The sequence below is a fragment of the Onychostoma macrolepis genome, chromosome 24 (assembly GCF_012432095.1).
Source record: "Onychostoma macrolepis isolate SWU-2019 chromosome 24, ASM1243209v1, whole genome shotgun sequence".
Lineage (NCBI taxonomy): Eukaryota > Metazoa > Chordata > Actinopteri > Cypriniformes > Cyprinidae > Onychostoma > Onychostoma macrolepis.
Genome location: NC_081178.1, coordinates 5,142,511 through 5,163,978, shown reverse-complemented (window position 1 = coordinate 5,163,978; position 21,468 = coordinate 5,142,511). Strand labels below are relative to the sequence as shown.

The 21,468-nt window shown below is 36.0% G+C and overlaps 1 protein-coding gene across 11 annotated transcripts in view; it reads left to right on the top strand.

Annotated features, from left to right (window-relative positions):
* st18 (ST18 C2H2C-type zinc finger transcription factor) overlaps nt 1–21,468 on the top strand; it is a 65,900-nt gene that overhangs the window by 11,368 nt on the left and 33,064 nt on the right. For 6 of the 11 annotated variants that reach the window (XM_058765104.1, XM_058765101.1, XM_058765105.1 and 3 more), the window contains 4 exons: nt 1,187–1,263; nt 3,479–3,574; nt 17,739–17,854; nt 20,072–20,114. In XM_058765104.1, coding sequence (XP_058621087.1) covers nt 20,072–20,114 — 43 coding nt within the window. In that variant the 5' untranslated portion in view covers nt 1,187–1,263; nt 3,479–3,574; nt 17,739–17,854. Of the gene's footprint in view, nt 1–1,186; nt 1,264–3,478; nt 3,575–3,912; nt 4,124–17,738; nt 17,855–20,071; nt 20,115–21,468 lie in introns of those variants that run through there. The other 5 variants (XM_058765098.1, XM_058765099.1, XM_058765097.1 and 2 more) reach the window with 5 other exon arrangements.

Genomic DNA, 21,468 nt, shown 5'->3' with positions numbered 1-21,468 from the left:
ATATCCAAATTCCACATGATAGCTGTTGTTTAGAACAGACAAAAATGTAAAGGTTTATTGACTAAAAATCTAAACATCCCTTCACTATAGCGCTCTTACATTTGTGTATGCGAGTATATTTGTTCATCAGATGTAGGTTTGACATAAATTATAACATTGGTTCTCACATGTCTTGTAGCCAATCACAACACACGAAATATGAATATGCCGAAATCTGATTTACATTTGGTGGAAGTAAAGTGAAGATTTTCACTGAACAGTTTCTCAAACAAAGCTATTATATGACTTTAAGAGATTTGTAATACAGTGCACAAGTCACATACTACTTTTATGGTGCAGCTGTGTCCTTTTTTGACACTTGGTTACTATATGCTTCGGCTGTATGTGTGCAAAGAAGAGTGAATGTCCTGCATGACATCTCCTATTGTTTTCCACACAAGAAAGAAACTCACACTGCTTTTGAACAACACGAGGACGAGTAAATAACATAATTTAGATTTTTTGTGAACTATTAGGTGCTAATAGCCTACAAGAAATATGTGCACATCATTGTCACAATTTTTCCCCAAGCACATTGGATTCGTGCGCTGTAATTGAGCTCTCAAAATGTTTGGAATGGTCTTTAAAATACTGCAGCAAATGTGGCACTGTAAGCATTTCTGTCTAAAGTATAGAGTTATTCGTCATAGCGCGTGTAGGATTGACTAAGGCACATAAACAACAGGGTCCAGATGCATTTAACTTTGCTTACATAATTGGCGGACTAATGCAAAAAGCTTTTAGACATTATGTGTGACCCAGTGTGATACTTTTATAAACGCAATCAAACATTTTCTCCAAACATGCAGTGTACTTTGAAAAACGCAGACCTTTGTGTGACATGTCATTTCATTTCGCCCACTTTAGCTCTAATTTTCCCTCTAATATACACCTATTGTGGCATGTGAGTTTTTTTTATAATTTTTTTATAAAACCCCCAAATCAAACACCCAGAATGCACTTTTATTCACTTCCTGATGCTCCGCACATCCTCGATGGAAAAGCATGTTTATTATTCTACTTTCAACAACACAATATTCAAAGTGCAAGGATTTCCTTCGCATTTCCACTGATTCATCAAGACTGTTGTAACAAACTTGATCCCTTTTAAAACTTATTTATGTGTCGTGTTCTTTTCTTTTGCCAGCTGTCTCGGCAAATTACGAGAGATCAGCGACGTCTTGACCGGAATCAGATTGTGCAGTCTTTGGATCTTCAAGACAGGTTTTCCATTAAATAAGACGCTTGTAGTGACAACTCCTCACTTGTGTCGCAGGAGATTATGGAAGAAAGAAACATGTCGTTTTATGTCGCAAGTGCGTCCAATCTGTCCTCTCGCACATATAGAAGTGACAAACCTCCCGAAAGCAGTTGCGGAATTAGACTTTCAAATGAAATCTACAACAAGATCAACCGCCAAACCTTTTGTAATGACTTGCCCTTCTGTCTCTGTTCCTCAAAATTCACGCTCGGCTGATGAAAAACTCGCCGGACATTGTGCTTGCGCCTTATCCTCTGGAGAAAAGAACAAAACAGATATGAGCTTTCGCTGAACCCGGGGAAAGGGGGGTTTGAAGGGGTCTTGGCAAGGACACGCGCACACACACACACATGCAGAGACACATCAGATGGGAGCATCTTGTGGGCCCCTCGTGCGTTTTCACTCATTTTGAGCACTTGGCCATGGGCGTCCCCCCCTCAAACCCTCTCCTCGCCCTCCAGAAGTGTGGCGCTCTTTGTCATTGTAATCCGGCCTGTGTTTGTTAAAGGCTCACTTGCTGTTTGCTCTCGCTGATGGGTGTACGTTTGCGCGCGTGTGTGTGTTTGCAAAAGTCAGCAGGCTGAAGGAGTGCCGTGACATCATTGCCGCCGGGTTTTTTTTGTCACACCCTGTAAACGCTGTGTCCTCCAGACGGGCCCCCCTCACCCAACCTTTCCCAAAAGTGACAGTCTACAGGGAGGAATTACACCTCATCACTTCCGTAATTACTAGTCCTGCTTCTCTAAGTCACCAAACAACATCAAATCCACAGACGGGGTCATTTTACAAAACAGCTGCTATTTGTGTGTTTCATGTACATGATTTAGCGGATTTTAGGATAGCTGATGCCTAACGGCTAAAGCTTTACTATGTGTTAGACGTTGTCCTAAGCATATAGCACAAATCCAGTAACTTTTTTTTTATTGTTATTATTTTTTTCCCCCTTTTTTGGTCAGATGTGGCCTGCCCCACATCCTCAATATATAAAATGTTTCCCATTTTGGTGAATACGGTTTATTTTTAGATTTTAGATGATTATTTAAAAGATTTTTGTCCATTTTTGAAGTGATGAAATAAAAAAACATTAAAAAAAACTTTGTCACAATGATGTCATTACACCTATTTTAACATTAGTTGTTATATTTTTTTGTTATATTTGTCAGAAGGGGATGATTTATTTTATAGGGTTATGGTAATCATTGAAACATTTGTAGAAATACCAAATTTAAATTAAACTGCAGAACAACTTTATATCTGTAAAGACATAATTCTGTGCATTTTTAAATAACACAATTAATCTGAAAATGTTTATTTATTTAAATTCCAAACTAAAAAAGTGCAGCCATTTCTTATAATCTTTATCAACTGATATTATAATCTCATCCATGCTAATATTTTTAATAAAAGTGATAAGTGGTTTTTATTATTAATATTTTGAAATATTTTTTGTAAATTCCAAACTGTAAAAGTGCACCCATTTTATGAATATGTCCCTAATATTTATATTTTTACTTCATAATTATTATAATTAATTCTATTCATACTATTTTTTATTATTATTTCGTAGAAATATCCATCCTTGCAATAATATGTATGACATGACAATATATGAAATTGTACAATTGTGCAGTTTTTTAAATTTTTTCTTCAATTACAATCATGATTTTGAAGTTTAGGGATTGAATGAGGCGTCAGGCTCTATGGTTAAGTTTAGCTCATGCATTTTTGCACAACTTGCATGGCTTCTTATGAATTTGGCATCTATTGAAAATCATTTTCATCGGGATGGAAATATCAGCTTTAGATTTTAGCAATTAGAAGCACCTTGTTGCAAAAATCATGTCAAATCAAATTAAACTGTAAAGCTGTTAAGCATGTTATTGTCAACCTCTCTGAAAGCATAATTATGTCAAAATATATATTACATTATCTCAAGATGGCAGTTTATTAACACTAAAACACATTTATCTGATTGAATATTTAAAAAATCGATGCAATAAACCACCTCATCAAACAGCATCCGTGTTTCATAGAATGACCCATCAGCACTCGTGCAATACATAATACCATTAAAACCGGTTAAGACTCATTTCAAAAAGGGCACGGAGTGCAAATAAGAAAAAAACATTCACCAGGCCGACCTCTCATTACATATACTTCTGCTTGTTGTTTCCGTAGCAATAAAGTGGCAGACATTGGAACTGGTCTGTTGAGCCATTGTTATCATCTCTGACCATCTGCTACCGAAGGCTGACATTCCATCTCATTTGCATGGTAACTGATATGGGGGGAGGAGAGATTGTGGGTGGAGTGGGATGGGGGTAAAAGGGGGGTGCTTGGAAGGACATATGCCCAAATACCCATCACAACAATATACAAGCGAAAGTTTAGGTTTTTTTAAGCATGCAATTCCACGCACATGCATGCACATGTTGGAAAAAGCAGGATAAATCAGTTTGTGCATGTGGAGAGTGATGGGAGAGGGAAAAAACTCTCTGTTCCTCCCCTCCGTGCGCCGGTTTTTATGTTTTGCGGATGTGGGAGTGGAGTGAAGTGTGTGTGTGTGTGTGTGTGTGCGTGCGTGTGTGTGGTAGTGGAGGGGTTGCTGTTGATGTGCAAATGTGCATCATATTGAGAGCTTGTGAATAGGGAGGTGTGACGTAGAAAGAGAGCAGAACGCAGGTGCTTATCTCGGGGCTGTCACAGACATAGTGTGTCATATTCCTGGGGACTACCTTTCAAAAGCTACCGGCTCCAGCGCTAGAGCATCAGCCGAGCAGGGACCACAGAATCCGCAGCTAACTTTCAGCATCAGTCAAGTAGGTTGGTGTTCCGCTTGTTTTTTGATGTGACAGTAGCTGTAGCCGTCTGTGGTCGGTGTTTGGGTAGCAAATCGAGCTGTTTGTGTTTGAACTGAGAGGACGCGTTGCTGTGACAGTGCAAAAAAAAGTTTGGAATGAGAATTAGAATTTAGGATGTTCGTTGTAACAATTTACTTCTTGTTTTAATAAAAAAAATATTTTAAATTTATTATTTTATAAATATATTTTTTAAATTGTAAATATATATATATATTTTTTTTACCATTTTTTTAAATTTCATTTTTATGCATTTTTTTTACTTTTTTTTTTTTTATTGTTCACCAAAAGTGACTTTTGTTCAAGACCTATCTAGGATCCATAGAGCACGAGGGCAGATTAGACAGCTCAAACTGTGTATTTGAAGAAGAATGACCTATTTTTTAATCACACAGATAACAGTAGATGTTGTCTACCTAAATTAAAGTCCCTGTGCGTGTGCCGGAGGGTTTAAGCGAGTCTTAGATGTGTTAGCATTGTGTGTTAGCACAAAGCTTGGGCTTTCGGTACAGCAGCTGAGCACACACAGCCCTTCCTGTCTTTCATCTCAAACTTTCAGGCTTTAGGCTGCGTTAGTGCTGCCTTCAATCTGCCGTGTTTAGGTCGCACGCCGTTTGGTTTCTGTTTAGTTTCGCACTTGCAACCCGAAAAGCAAGCTCAGATCTGTGTTTATGTGGAGTCACGGATAAAACGGAGTTTAGGGTTGTGTTTTATATTGTAGACGAGCTGAAACTTTGACTTGCTAAAACAGAGGACGTGTGTATGAGGATCTTAGAAATTAGTAACATAAAAGCAGATGACATTATGACACAATCTTTACTGAGATGTCATTGCAAACTGAACTGAATGGCATTTTCTAAAGCAGTTATTTTAGTACACTTAAGTTCGCATGTGAGTCGAAATTTGAGTCATTGCCACGTCAACAGGTTATTTTTTATTGATATTTTTGGTTGTTGTTGATGAACACATTCAGTACAAGTACCTGGATTTTTTTTTTTCAGGCCCAAACAAACAAACAAACTATTAAATAGCATCATCCTTTTAGTTCAGTGACTGTTCTAAAACGAGTTAAATGAGTTTTAGACAATTAATCATTGTATTATCCCACTCTAGTTGGTATATTGATTTATATGTATTGTTTTTACTAACATCTTAATAAAAGAATATTTTATAAGTACATCTGTTATGAAAATACTGTTAGTGTTAATTTAACAGAACATTTAACTACTCTGGTTTATCAAAAAGTACAGTAGTTTTGTCTGTTTCAAGTCTAAATCTCCTTGTAGACATCGTAAAAAATCAGCACTTTAAGATATTTCTGTGATAAAGTACAATTCCAGATTATGTATTTCTCATCATTTTGTTTAGTTGTTCGCCGCTGCTAAGTAAAAGTCAATAGAATTGCATGTCGCCTAAGCAAACTGAAGGATGTTTTATACTCCTCTGTCGCGTTTCATTCAAATTATGTCAGGATTGGAGTTGCATTACAGGAGCGCAACAGTTTCATCCTGTGGTGTAATGAGAGTTTAGGGAACTGTCCATGGTGCTGCTCTGCAAAATGAGTGCTGAACAGACTCTCTTCCTCAGAAATACTGGACTCTGCTTTACCGAAGGTCATCTGAGTTCAGCTTTAACCTTCATGACCTTTCAACCTGCTCGTTTACACCCATTCAGCAGGGTAAAACTACAAGTACAACACACATTAAAGCAAAACATAGACACGCTGCCACACTGGCTCAATAAATCAAGACACGCCACCAAAACGTTCACGCCGTAATTGTGTATCCGTGTAACATCTTGTTACCTGTTTTTTTTTCTTTCTCAACCCCTTCCACAAAGCCATCCATGCACAAACTTCACTTGGTTAATCCAGGCAAATGAATTTTGTGGGTTTAATTCAACAAGGTTTTAAAAATGTTCCATCTGCTGTGGAGCAGCTGGTGATAGACTGAATGTAATTAATTACTTAACTTTTGAACAGTAGTCCAGGAAAACAGAGCGCCGTGTGTGTGTGACTGTGTGTGTTGGAGAAATGCAAGTGAAATCAAGAGCATGGCAGGAAGATTACACACAATAGAGCGACGTTTGATTTCTAGCGGCGAACGTTTGATGCGATGACTCCAGAATTATATTCGCAATTAACCGAAAACGTGTAAATGGAAACAAAAGGCGCCGAATCCTCTCCATCTGATTGGCTTTAAGAGATTCAAGCGACGCGTCAAATGTTTCTCTAAGCAGATATCTTTCATATAACAGATCGAATGCGATTTGAAAAAAATCCAGTGCAAAAATAGAAGTAAATCGAAGTAAAGCACGAAAAGGCAGCGAGCCACGTTGTGTAATTAAAATTACATGGGCCTTTTTGACACTTTTTTTCCCTCTGAATATATTTCAGCATCTACCTTGATAGCAGTGTTACCTCATTGGCTGCGGGTGTGTTTGTTGGCCTAACTATAAAGGATCTGCCTGCACCCTTGTGGGCTGGGAAGAATTAGGATTTATGAATTTATTTCCTCTGTTGTATTGTTTAAACAGCTTTGGTTCAGTTTTGATCCTTTCCTATGCCTTTGAGGCTGTTCCATGGTGTCAGCTGTTGACTGATAGTAAGAGAACTGCCGCACAGTATGAATGAAAGAGAAGTAGCGGTTGGTAAACACTGATAAGGGATAAATAGAAAGCGGTCAGGCAGAGATAGTTCAGTGGGAGCCCAGATTGTGTGCGGTCTGGTAAAATGAGATTCTAAGCCTGTCCTTTTTTATTCTTCCACCCCCCACCTCCTCTTTTAACCACACCATCCACCACCCCTTCACCACACACACACCATCCAGCACCCCTCCGGATTGCGTTTGTCTGGAAAATCTCCAGTGACCTCGCTCGGCAAGTCCTGGGCTTTACAAACCTTTTTTTTTTTTAATGGTGTGTGTGTGTGTGTGTGTGTGTGTGTGCATCTCTGTTTGTTTTGTCGACTGACATGGGTCAAGTTAGCCAATAGACATGTCCCTGCTGATCATGGACAGCTGCCACTGGTGTGAGTCCCACCTTAATGCATTTTACATGGAATTATGAGCAGAAAGACAATATGGAGTCAGAAGGACACAGCGGCCTGTGCAACCTTACTAAACATCACTCTGATTGTAGGATATTTCTATTTGCTTTGAATAGTGATATTGGCAATGCACTCCATCTCTTTATAAAGATAATAAAGTAATAATAATAAAAAAAAATTCATTTTTTTTAGTCGTGGGCACGGTAGAAATATTAAGGAAATAAATTTAAATAATTTCATTAATAGTTTGCTGTGTTTTATATTGGCATTGCTTTGATTGTAAAATATGTTTATTTTTGTTTGTTGGCACTCTATCATTTTTTTTTCTCTCTTAAACTCTGGAGAAATTGGAGTAATAAGGAAAATTAAAAAAACTAAATCTGCTTTTAGTCACAGTCACTAAGTACAATTAAATAATAATATATACTTAGTAATACTAGTACTATTAATAATATGTTTAAGATTACATATTTAATTTTTCATGCATACCTTTGCTTTGGTTTATCTATTAATGTGTTATAATTATATCACTTTGATTTTAAAACACATTTCTTTTTGTTTTGAAGAGGGATATTGGCACTCTATCTTTTTACTCCTAAAACTTCAAAGTAATTGAAGTAATAATTTGTTTTAAAAATTTCTAGTTATAGTCACATTAAAAAAAAAATATGGCAATAAAAAAATGAAAGAATAATATATAAGCCTTCATTTTTTTAATAATAGTTTGCTATGCTTTATCCATTCATGTTTTTTTTTAAATTTACTTCACTTTTATTTAAAAAAAACAAAAAAAACAAACGTTAATTTTTGTTTTGAATTGATATTTAAAAAACTAATCTTTCGATTAAAAAAAAAAAGTACAAAATTCATATTTTTTAGTCATGGTAAATATTAAAGAAATGAAAATGCATAAGAAAAATTATTAAGAATGTTTACATATTTAATTAATAGTTTAACGTGCTTTATTTACTCCTTTTAGATTTAGAATGTTAACACATTTTTATTTATATTTCAATAGCTTGTGTTTATATATTACTTGCATTCATGCTAATTTTACACTTTGCATATTTATTCAAATGTTGCATCTATGCTGAAATTGAAATAACATTAATTGCATTTACTATATTCATTTATTAGATTATGGCTGAATATTTTAAGACACAAAGTGATGTTTTATTCAAGTTCATATATGAAAGCATTCTCTCCTTTATTTATTAATTTATTATGTGACCTTTGCTGGAACACCCCTGAACCGTTTTTTTTTTTCTTTTCCAATCCATCTTTTATGAGATTAGACAGACCTTCATAAGTTATACCTTGAGGGTCACCATGTGGTATATTTATACTGAAAATAGTTCAGCCCATTGTGCGCCGCTGCCTAATGAGATTGGTCGTTAAATGAATGACACAAAGGCTGAAGGGGGGCAAACGGGGGGGATAGAGACCCAAAGCACTCTCGCCACGCGACACAACAGCAAGACACGGCATAACCCCGACCCCACCTCCTCTGCTCTCCACTAACAACACCTTTCATGTCGCTGTGAAAAGCTAGCGTGGACGTGGTAAGTCAGGTGGTCCTTCACTGCCCTGCTGACCGTGTTTGTGTCCGTCTGCATGTCTGTGTTTGTTAAGAGAGAGAGGGGGAGAAGCCGAGAGGTGGGTAGAGGGTGAGAAAGATGCTTGGCTGGATGGAGGGTTTGATCTGTGAAATGCATCAAGACAAGTGCAGTGCTTTTTGTAAGCTGTCATTTCCAGGGTCGTGTTTGAGAGGGGTGATGCTCCCGCAAGCATGTTTCAGAGTCAGAGTTGAGACACTCTTCTTTGGATAAAACTCTTCACTGTAATTAATGCATTGTTTGTCTTTCCGTATGCACTCTTTACTTTTGTGTTCGCATTGTAGTTCTTAAATTTCACTGTGAGGCTTGTTCATTTGAGGAGTTGTAGTTTTTGTTTAGTTATATTGGAAAGCGTGGCGTTTTGATTATGGCATATGTAAAAACTTAAGTAGGTTCTTCCAGAGATGCAGATCAAGAGCTTGTGTTTGCTGATTTTGTGGACTTTATGCTACACGGTTAACTGATTGTTTCAGGACTGTTGAATCAGAGGATGTTAACTGATGCTTCGGTTTTTCTCAAAGTTTGATTCTGCACAGTTGCTTTTAAAGAAAGTAAAAAAAAAAAAAAAGCCTAAACATTGAATTTATATTTCATGCTTGAAAACTTTTTTCTTTTTTTCTTTCTCTTTTTTTAATTGCGTCATTTGGTCATTTTGAAAGTATATTCTTATTATAAGATAAAAGTGATTTTGCGTGAATTAGGAATAAATTTGTAAAATATCATAAATGCATAATTGATATAAATAAATACATGTAAAATATTTTTATTTTATGGCTAGTTATTTTTAAAATTATTTGTTTGCTTCAGATATGATGCACACAGTTTTTTTGTGTAATTTAGTTATTTTGAATTGATATTTTATTATAAATATAAAAATAGCAAAAATGCATAAACAATGTAAAATATTTTTTTGTGAGAGAGAGAGAGAGTGTGTGTGTGTGTGTGTGTGTGTGTGTGTGTGGTTCAGCTGTGATGCACACACCATTTTCTTTTTTTTTTTTTTTACATTTTTGTCAATCTGATGAATGCAAATGTTCCCAGATAGTTTGAAATCTAGAGATTGAAATGACTTCAATTTACAAAGTGCTACTTTGGTCCTTTAAAAGATGCATATCTTCTCTCTCTCTCTCTCTCTCTCTCTCTGACTATGAGAATATGGGTTAAGAGTGTTCAGAATCCATCCTCTTTATTAAATCCTGGGGTTAAGTCAAATTTACATTTCGTTAAAGATTATTCATTTTATTGATGCACATAATCATGTTCAAGTTCCATCTGCTGGTCTGGGAAGCTTGTTTTTAACTCGTAATGTGCCTTTTTTTGACCTTTTAAGTAGAAAATAGTGTGACCTCTCTGTAGGGTCACAAATGAGTGTGTGTCTGCATATGTATGTATGTATGTATGTATGTGTGTGTGTGTGTGTGTGTGTGTGTGTGTGTGTTTGCTTAGCTTGTCCCTAGTAGTGAGTGAACTTCTCTTTGGGGACATTTTAGGATGTTTTCATGAAGAATTGAAATATCACACATAAAATATCTATAGAGATTACTTTTTTTTTCTAAAAATGCTAATTTTTCTTATTGGTTTAGTCATTTATAATGAGCTTTATATAGAAGTAGTGTGTGTGTGTGTGTGTGTGTGTGTGTGTTGTTTTACGATTTGCTTACACAAGTATTCTAGTTATTAGGAGAAAATAAGGCAATTATGGAATTTTTTGTGAGTTTATTTCCTACACTAGACATAATTTATTGTAAGCACCTTAAAAGCAAGTTGTAAAAACAAGTTTATGACGAGAGTGTGCACGCATCCATTCTATTTATTAGAAGATTACAGAATGAGACTTCATAAATCCATGATCCTGATCCCTCAGCTCTTTTGGACATTTTAGTTAAATCAGAATTCCCCACTAGTCCTCTTTTTAATGCATAAAATACTTAGGCGCAACTCTTTCCAAACAAAGCTTACTCGGACTGGGAATTCCTATGCCAGAGGTAAATCCGAGTTAACATGGATTTAGACTGGCATGAGTTAAAGGACTAGAGTTTGTAATCCAGGTGGCCGGGGGATTTCGCCACACACTGGCAAAAATCACTTAAAACTCCCCAAACAGCCTGAGCTGCAGTATCCGGCCTGCGCCGCATCTTCCTGAAATGATGACAGCAGAGCCGGAGATGTGCTGAAGCAGAGGTCCGTGCTGCTGCTGTGTGTGTAGATGCCAAAGAGGACGTTCCAGCGGGTTATAGATCGACTCGTTTGGGTTTATATAGAGATTTGACACCGTTTGAGTCGAATATGTCTGTTTGTTCGACTCAGTGTATCCCAACCTTTTTCGTCCCACCATGTACCCTGATAACCTCATTAATGAGGCTCAAGTACCCTCATATTCACTGCTTCTATGGTATTTATATTAACTTATGTTAAGCATTAATACTGAATATTTAGCATTAATAATTATCAGTAATATTATTAAAGTTACTTTTAAACAAAAATAAAACTATTGTGGGAGAAAAATAGACTCAATAAGTAGCACATATCTTTACACATTTTTGGAACTGAAATAATGACATTTATCACAATTAGTTGCCGTTTTAATTTATAGTAAATATCTTAGTATTATTATTATTATTATCATTTATTATTTTATTTATTTGATATTAAATGTATATTATTATTATTATTAATTGTATTATTATTTGTATATATATTCTACTTTATAGATTACATTACACATTATTATTATATTTTTGTGCTTTTAAAGGAATTGAAATAACGACCAATCAAAATGAGTTTTAATCTTTTAGTATTGTTTATTATTCTCATCATTTATTGTCCTTATAAAGGAACTGAAATAATGCCAATAATAATAATTAGTTGTGGTTTTAATCTAATTATTATTATTATTATTACCAATTAAGTTGTGCATGTATTCTACTTTAAGTGTAAAACTTTACTGACTACACGTGAATAGTTTTTGTCCTTATAAAGGAATGACATTAATCATAATTAGTTGTTGTTTTAATATTATTACATTTTTATTATTTATTATTATCATCATTTCTAAAAGTTGCAAGTTTCACAAAGCAAAATTGAAACGGCATAATTTCTCAGGTTAGAAATGACTGGCATATATGGGAAAAGTTTGTTTTTCCCTCAAATTTGAAATTTTGAAGAAATGCATTTATGAGTGAATCTAAATTTGAAGTGTAATTCACCTCCACTTGCGATGCCAGATTGTTTTGGGGTTCGATTTCATAATCAGAGCTCGACACTGTCAGCGGCCGCCAGTTTCCAAACATATGCCATGAAGGGCAACCTTTCCCTTTTCTCTCTCTCCGTCTCACCCCACCCCAGCTGGAACAAGTGAGCAAACAGGAGGGACAGTGTTTGTGGAGGATGAAGAAGCCATGGTGAAGTGGAGTTGTTTAATGACAGGAACAGCTGACTCATTAGGCAAGTGCAGTGAAAGGTAATTAACCCTGGGAAAAGTACAGCTGCCATGCGAGCTGTTCATTTCAATCTTATTAGGAATCAGGAGTTTAAAGGGTCTTCTCCTTTCAAACCCTGCCCGTGATATACTTCCCCCCTCCCTTGCTTTCCATTTTTTTCTTCTATTTTTTTTGGAACCCAAGGGCTTCAGAGCCTGGAGACCTGCCTTTTGTGCTCCAGGATTTAGCTCGAATGGTAGCCACGGCTTCAACAAATTGCCGACCACCTGGTAGTACTCATGCGTCCTCTCTATTGAGATACCTTCCCGTCCTGAAACAATGGGCCGGATCAGTGAGCGCTGATAACGGAGGACGGCCGTGGAAGTTGTCCCTGCTAACACCTGGCCATCTCATTTTGGTTTCAGATGCCCTATTATGCTTCCCCCAAACCATATTAAGAGAGGCGATATCTCAGCCTTTGAATGGAAGATGTAGAGACAATGCAATGCAATTGTTAGCATAAAATAAATAGTGGCTATTTGCATCGCTGAGAAACTTTTGTCTTAAACGACTTTTAATAAACCTTAATGACTAAAAGTGCTTCAGTAGAAAGGGAGAACTTCATATCTGACAATATTATTTAGATTTGTGAGTGTGTGTGTGTGTGTGTGTGTGTGTGAGAGAGAGAGACAGAGAGAGAGAGAGAGACATTACTAAAAAGTAACAACTTGGAGCTATTTTTTTAAAATTAGGTTTTAAAAATGCTGTAATTATTTTTTTCTTCATAGCAGTGATACTGCCATGAGAAATTATTAATAATGTTTGTTTTTTTTCATAAGGATTGACTATGATGACTTAAAACTGAATTAGCTATATTTAAATTTTCAGTTAAATATAGCAATTAAAATATTTTGAAAGAAGCTGAAAACATCAAATTAAATACATATGCAAAATATTAAAAATATTATATGTTTACATCTATTATTTATATATATATATATATATACATAGTTTATTTAATTATTTAAAAACTATAACTTTATAATTTATTTATGTGCTTGTTTATTATTATTTATTTTATTTATTGCAGATTTTCCATTCTGAACCTTATTATAAAAAAAACTATTATAAAAATAGATATTTTTTTATATGTCATGTATTTAATTTAATAATGTGATTAAGTTTATTTTTATTTAAAATTCTATTTTTAATTTCAAAATTTAGAAAATTTTCAAAGTAGAAAATTTGAATGCTAGTGTGTAATATCATTTTATTTTTTTTTTTGCATTATAATGAGTCATGATCTAAACTTGTCAATAGTAAAGTTGTATTTAGTCATTGGGAGTACTCTATAGTTTGTGTATTTATTTTATTTGGTCACTTTTGCAGAATTGTTTGCACGAGCTTTAACTCTGAATCTCTGCGAATGCAAACAAGCATTTTTTTTATTTTTTTTATCATCTGCGTTTGCTGGCAGATTTCTCCTAGAATAATTTATCAGATGAGAAATGCTTTAAACAGTTGGAAACAAGTGTATCTTTGAAGTTACTCCCACATTAGACCTAGGGACAGATGATGCACTTTAAGGTAATTATACTGAAACTAATTATGCTTGCCCTAGAAAGAAAACATAGCCTCATATTCCAGGAGCTAACAGAAGTTAAAATAGCAGCTTTTGAGTTCTCAGATTTCACAGTTTAAAGTCTCTGGCATGAACTACACGGAGACTGATATCTCGCGTTTACACACACCCGCCCCTTCTAATCTCGAGCGCCTCTTTTCTTCCCATCTTTCCGTCTTTGTTTTGATGCAGAAGGCCTAAATAGTGGGCTTTTTATCATTGTGAATATGTTTACGTGTTTTTTCGATTCGATCGGTCTTATTTTGACCACCTCTTTGAGGTGCCTTTAATTAATTTTCACTAATAATATGAAATGGATTGTGCTCAGCTCCACCCAATTTGTTTGTTTCACACCTCCGCTCGCTTTTTATTTCAAAGAGCGTGTAAACAAAACCCCAGCCGCCTTTTCCGATTCGCATTCAGTCACAATTATTTTCTTCCTTTCTTCTTCTTTTCCCCCTTTTTCGGTTACAGTAAGACATTCAGCGCAGGGGGAAAATGAAAGTAAAACGCCACTATCTCTCGCTTTGCGCTTTATTACGCCGCAACAGAAAAACACTTAGCATGTAAAATGAATGTGGAAATTATTCCTGGGGTAAACTATAAACACACAAGTTACCCCTCCCGCCCCCCACCACCATCCTCCTAGATCAGAGTGTAATTGCCAGTAATCAGGTCTGTTTGCAGCTGATAAAACCTCTCTGAATGCGTGGAACCCTCTTTGTATGATGACTCAATTACGCCCGAAGTGGCTCATCAAACCTGGACCATCAGCAGCTTTAATAAATAAGGAGGCACAAACTTGCTGCAGGCGCATTGTGATTCCATTCATTCCATAATTAAATCCATTCCTGGCTTAACCCTTTTCCAGCCAGACGCTACAGACGAACAAAAAAGCGGGAGGGAGAGAGATAGAAAGAGAGCGGGTGACCTTGCAATGAGACCCTGTGTCTTCATAACTCTCTATGTGCGATATGAGCACAGACAGGTGATATGAGGAGAGAGAGTGAGAGAGAGGAGAGAGGAGAAGAAAACAGGGAAAGGTGATTGGAAGGAGAGAGAGAAGGAGGGAGGGAGGTGTCTGGGTGGAGATAGAGCTGGAGGTCTTTATTTATTCATTGTTTAGTGCCACATAGTGCTTATTCCGTAATTACACTGAAAGTACAATCTAATCATAACAGTCATTCAGGAAGGACAAGGGCACTGAGTGCGCTTCCAATGTTTGCTACGCTTATTTCTTTTTGATTTTTCACCCTCTATCGTTTTAGAAAGTGTAGATGCAAAGACAAATCTTAATGCAAGCGAAAGAAGACTTTTAATAATAATAAAAGAAATGTAATAAAAATTTGCCTGCAAAGTTTAAAGGCATATTCTGGATTAGGCAATTTATTTCTGAATTAAATACACATTAAATACAATATAAATCATTTTTGTTTTATTAAAAAGTAAACTGTTACAAGCCAGGGTTACTATTCTAAAAAAAAAAAAAAAAAAAATTATATATAAATATATATATATAACTTATTTTATTTTAGCAACTTGTCAAGGCCCCATTTTTCATTTACTTGAACTTGATACTAAAATAACTAAAAATGAAATAAATATTAATAAAAGCTATACAGATATACTAAGAAAAAACCATAAAAACACTTAATTACTAAATCTTTAACTTAAATTGAGAAAACTAAAAATATAAAAAATAAAAAATTCAAATATTAATAAAAATATTATAGTACCTTAATGATACTAATATTTGACTTTTTAAAAAATTTGATCAGTTTCTAACATTTAACCACAGAATTCATTTTTTACTGCTATTATTTGCAATAATTTGTATCCTTTTTTTTTTCTATCCACATCCTCAAGTCTAACATAAAAAATAATAGTGTTTGATATATCTAAAAATATGTCCATGACACTCATCTGGTTACTAATAACCTAAAATGAATTCAAATACTTGAAATAAATTGAATTCTTGGTGAAATATAAGTTAAAACTCAACTTGTGTTTAAGCTTGTACGCTCGCCCCATAGACTTTAACTGTAAGTGCATAACTATCAATGCATGATTTGTTTGTTTGTTCTAATCAACAGTATACCACAAGTGTTGTCTCTAAACTTGTAATTTAACCCATTTCTGCGCATGCCGTCATAAAGATAAAGATGATTTGAGGTTTGATTACTAGCAGTCGTCCCTTGAGCAGTTAAATCAGATGAGCGATTGTGATGCTGATAACAAACGTAATTACCATATGCATTGTGCACTTGTCTGTTTGTTTGTCTTATTTTCGGTGATGCTAGCATTCATGTGATAAAGAGTAGAAATGCCCTGTCTTAATCATAGCGTGTGCGCGTTTTTGTTTGGACCACAAAATGTCATTCATTTTTTTCTACTAAGAAATTGCGCATGTTAACACTAACCTTTTTTGTACGTGTGTTTTTAAGGGTCGCCGTGTCGTTTATTTGAAACGCATCCTACCCATTGGTGCTCAGAGGCTGTAAAGTGCAACTCTCTGGTTCGGCTCAGACGGGGCTTTGAGAAAAAGAGCAGATGGGTTAGGGCAAAGTGCACCGGCCGCATACACACACGCAGACGCGTGCACGCCGAATCAGGAAGCGCTTTTTCTCCTTAGAGACCGTGAGGCCATGCACATTAGTGGCCCGGCCCTCAGAGGGACGCTGGCTGCGTGCAGAAGGGGCCGAGAGAAACCCCCTTATAATGATTCAGCAGATGACGGGCCGCTCAAGGAGTGGGCCGTCTTTCTTCTTATGCTAATGAGGGGGCCCCTCCTCGTCCCCGGCAAAAGATGCTGGGAGTTTTTAGCCATAATTAACACAAAGCTCTCTCTTTCTCTCTCTCAAAGCCAACAGGCATGAATGGCTCACCAATAGCGGAGCTCAGGCGTTGTGTAGCGCAGCGTTTAAATTGTCCCGATGCGCGCAATCACACAAAACTCTTCCCGGATTAACCATATTAATTACACACAAGCTATTTGATTTCTGTCAAGCAATCAATTTGCATCTTGTTAAGAAAGCCACATGAGGTCTTGTCTGTTAATTCGCTCCCAGGTTTCTCTACGGCGCCGTTTGAAACGTTCACAGTTAGTGTTTCTATCCGAACAACTCCTAAATGTAGTCGTCCAAGCGGAAGCGAATCAGAAAATGAACTGTGTGTCTTGAAACAGCGTGCACAACCTAAATATATCAGAAGCAACTAAAGCAACCTGACTATGTTGAGTATTTTTGCAGTAAGTCAAATCAGGTAGAAATAGCATTTTAGAGTAAAAACGGCATATTTTTATGTTTTACACTGTGTTATTAATTATATTATTTAATATGACGAAAGCAACTCAAGTGCATTTATGCAACTCAAGTTATACAATTTCTTTTTACAGATAGAAATCTATTTTTAGACTACAAACTGCACATTTTAATGTTTTACAGTGTGTTACTAATCATAATATTTTATATAACTAAAGCAACCTGAGTGCATTGAGTTATAGTGATTTTATAGTAACAAATGTTCATTTTAATGTTTTACAGCATGTCATTAATTTATTTATTTTAATATGACTGCATTTATATGCACATTTAATGTTTTATCATCACTCATACAATTTGACTAAAGCAAACTGAATGCATTGAGTTACAAATGGCTTTTCAGAGTAAAAACTGCATATTTTAATGTTTTGCAGTGTGTTATTAATCAGAAATGTCTACATAACCACTGATTTATTTATTTTTTGTGAACATGTTTTGACTCAAGGACACATTTGTGATGTAAAAATTGATTTCACACTAGATTCAAAAATACTCTGTAAACACCTCAAGCGTAATTGAAGTTGTCACTGACATCTTTTGTCGTTTTTTTGCCCTTAGAGCATGAATGTCATACTCACATCTTAGAACAGCTGAAGAAACGTGTGTGCAGTAACCAGAGCGGCCCGTGGGGACCTCGCAGAACATCTTATTCATTACAGGCCAAACAAACTAAGGTAAAATTAGTCATTGTTTCTACAGAGCAGTCAGAGTATCTCACATGTGCAGGTGTAGTGTATACATTCTTGTTTGTATGTTACATGTCATTTCGTGGACTCACCTCTATTTTTCATGTTTGTGTGTATTTACTTATATGCTGCTTAATCATTTATGAAAGTATAAAAATATTGCACCAAACAGTTAAACATTAAATGCAACATCTGTTGTTTTAAAACTGGCAGTTTTTGAATGTACTAAATTTGTCCATCTAATTTTGCACTTTTATTAAATTTTTTATTTGGTCACTTTTACATTTTCTGTGTGAGCTTCAGACAATAACAATGAAAATGCACTTAAAATGAAAGTGTATCTTTTATAGTTTGCATAACTATCAACACATTTTTTGTTTGCTAAAGGTTTAGTATACATTTTTTATATGTGTGTATTATCATTTAAAAATGATTGTAGACGTACAAAAAATGTTTTGTTCAGAAACCTAAATGTGCTCTGATTCGAATGAAGTGGTTTTATTCATATTTAATATAAATAAACTTGATTATTTTAGATTTCTGACAATGTTCTAAAAAGTTTAGCTTGTGCAATAATAATTTTACTATATTAAAACTAGTTTGTGATTTGGCTTTAGATCCACTTGTGCTATCATTTACAAAGTTGTTTCGGCTCAAAACCCATTTGTTACCTGAGTTTCTCGGCGCTTGTTGACATATGCTTCGGTTTTGCAAGGTGGTGACGGTGTAATTTAAGAGATTGTTAGCAGCCTGATCGCTCTCTCCTCCTCATGTCAAAGTTTCCGCTCAGAATATCAGAAATATCAAATTACGTAAGCCTGGAAATCTGCGTCCCCTTTGTTACGATAAACCCCAGTGCTTGTGGGGCTAATAAAAGATTTCTTTTCACTCTCCCAGCGAAACAATAGCGAAATCACCAAACAAAACCTGGCTCTGGCAGTTTTTAATAGTTTGGGCTTTCAAGAGGCGTTCAGAAAAGGCCGTCCGGAAGCGACGGGCCACTTCTGGCATGGCGTGCGTTAGCGCGCGTCTATGTGTACACGAGCGAGCGAGTGTAATGAACTAATCAGGTACATTAGTTTTTACAGAATGTAATCTATAGTGTTTGGGAGTTGTTTGTCTCAATAGGGGCCCCCAGTAATCAAAAGTAATGAAGCTATTACGCGTCGGGAGCCGGGAGAGGGCCGGCGTGGCATTAAGAGTGGGCCACATAAAAGGTTTATTAAAGGAAATTAAGGTCCATCAATGCCACACCTGCTCCCCCTATTATAAATGTATGACAGGTCAGTGGCTTCAATCACAACAGCCAAGCCGAGAGAAGGGGAGATAGGAGTCATGTTTCCCATTATAAGCGAAGTAACAGCCCAGCCAGTGACTCACCGAGCTCACCAGACCCTCCGACCGCTATAGAGCGCCATCAGCCCAGAATAATTACATTTAATAGGTTTTATTTGGGATCAGCAAGGCACTGCTGGCAGAGAGAAACCGAGAGAGAGAGAGAGGGAGAGAGGGAGAGTGAGTAGGTGCTGCGGTATTAACAACTCTTTTTGTCTAAACACACTCTCACTCACATACACACACATACACACACACACACACTACTACTTTTGTTTGTCGCTGGTTTTTGCATTATTATATTTGCGCTCGCCCCTGTCTCACCCTCTTAAAAGTGAAGGCCTGTCTGGCTGTTCTCTCTGCGCTGGCAGTTTGTTGCTGTAGTTTCTAAGTCAATTAAATGAAGCCAAAATATGAAGCACGCCACACAATGCACGTAATGGAGCTGATCTGCTGCGTGAAATTTCCCCTTTTTATTTGTCGTAAAGTTCACTGACCTTTCAATTCTCGTGCTGACGCTTCATCGCACGCGCCAGGAGTCACGGAATTGATTGGATTAGGTTTTTACTACTGTTATTTACTGTAATCCTGTCGTTTGAAACTTTCTTTCGTAAGATCTGAAGTTGTGAGCCCATGCAGGTGTGCTGTTTGTGAAATAACATCGCAAATCAAATGCGTGCAGTGCAATAAACTCTTTGCATGACACTAATCTGGCTTACTTGTTAATAACCTAAACTGACAGGAACTTAGCCGTCACTCTGATGATGAGATCCTGTTGAGATGAGTTATTAAACAGGATTATAAATCTCTGAAATTGAAAAGTGCTATTTGTTATTAACTTTCTGTTTTTTTTCCCCTTTCTCTTTCCAGATGGAGTCTGACAGTGAAGAGAATCGCAGTGAAACGTGTGATGGTAAGTACTTTGACATAACTTAGTATAATATAATATATTTTTAGTTTATCTAGTTTTAGAATTTTTATATATATATAGATTTATATCTAAAATCTATTGAAGTCAAAGAAAATTCATTATAACTAAATCAATCTGTCTATGGTTCAATATATTGTCATTAATTTTTACATTAAACACCAAAATATCAATTGATAATTGTTTATTCAATAATTGGCATTGTGTTATGTATATATACATCTAATTATGTATATATTTTTATAACTGAATATAATATATAGTATATTGTAATATAGAAATGTCAGCTTTTATTTAGATATTTTTATATTCGTATATTAATTTACAATAACCACTGATCTGTTCAGCATTATATGACATAAGTGTTTCATATCATTGTAAAGTTGTATAACCCATTACCTCTGCAACATAATATTTATTTTAAGCACTTGTTATGAAACATGGTCTCATTCCACTCTTTAGAGTGCATTATTGGTTTTTATAAACATGCAGGGATGCATTATATCTGCCCCGTACAAAGTTCACATAAACAAGGTGAACACATTTCCCATAATGCCTCAGCAATGGGCTTCTCACAGGCTGGTTTCCTCACGTGTGCGCACGCCCCCTTTTCCTACGCACATTTGATCTGAAGTGTTAGTTTAACGGTCTCACATCAGATCTGTCAATTTTAATATTAATCCTCTTTAGCTGGAGAGAGGTGCGGTTGCCGCGGCAATGCATTATGCAGAGACAGTGACTTCATTATGTGGCAATATTCTTTCAAACGAGTTAAGGAGGGCGTCGTGAATGGAAAGAGCGACTAAAGCATGACAGGGGACATCATTATTCAAGTGTTTAGAGCCACGTACTGTACCTCTCATGAGCGCCTGGCCCTTTAATGTGCCGGTAAAAATTCATGATGGTGTTTTATTGAGTCTTCACCATGGGATTGAGGTGAAGCTGTGAATGAGACATTCTCTCCCACTGACACACATTCCTTCTCTCTCTGTCTGTCTGTACATCTCGTGAGACTAGGTTCACAGCGAGGCTTTGAATATATCATGTCGTCAGAGCTGTGATTGTTAGACACTGTTTAGTAAAGTGAACCAGCTTTTTCCCCATGCAAATCCAGATACGTGTATTGTCTTACACTGTATAATTGGTTGCTAATTTTGCCCCAAGAGGAAGTACTGCACATCCTAAACATGCTTTATGAAATATAAAACAATTCATTCCTGTCAGAGAGTTCATTTTACCTTACCTTTCATTTAGTCTGCAAGATTGTGAAAATGTACAGGGCCCCTGAAGGAACATGGTGATGGGAGGAAAGATTGTATTTCAATGCTTTTGTGTTCAC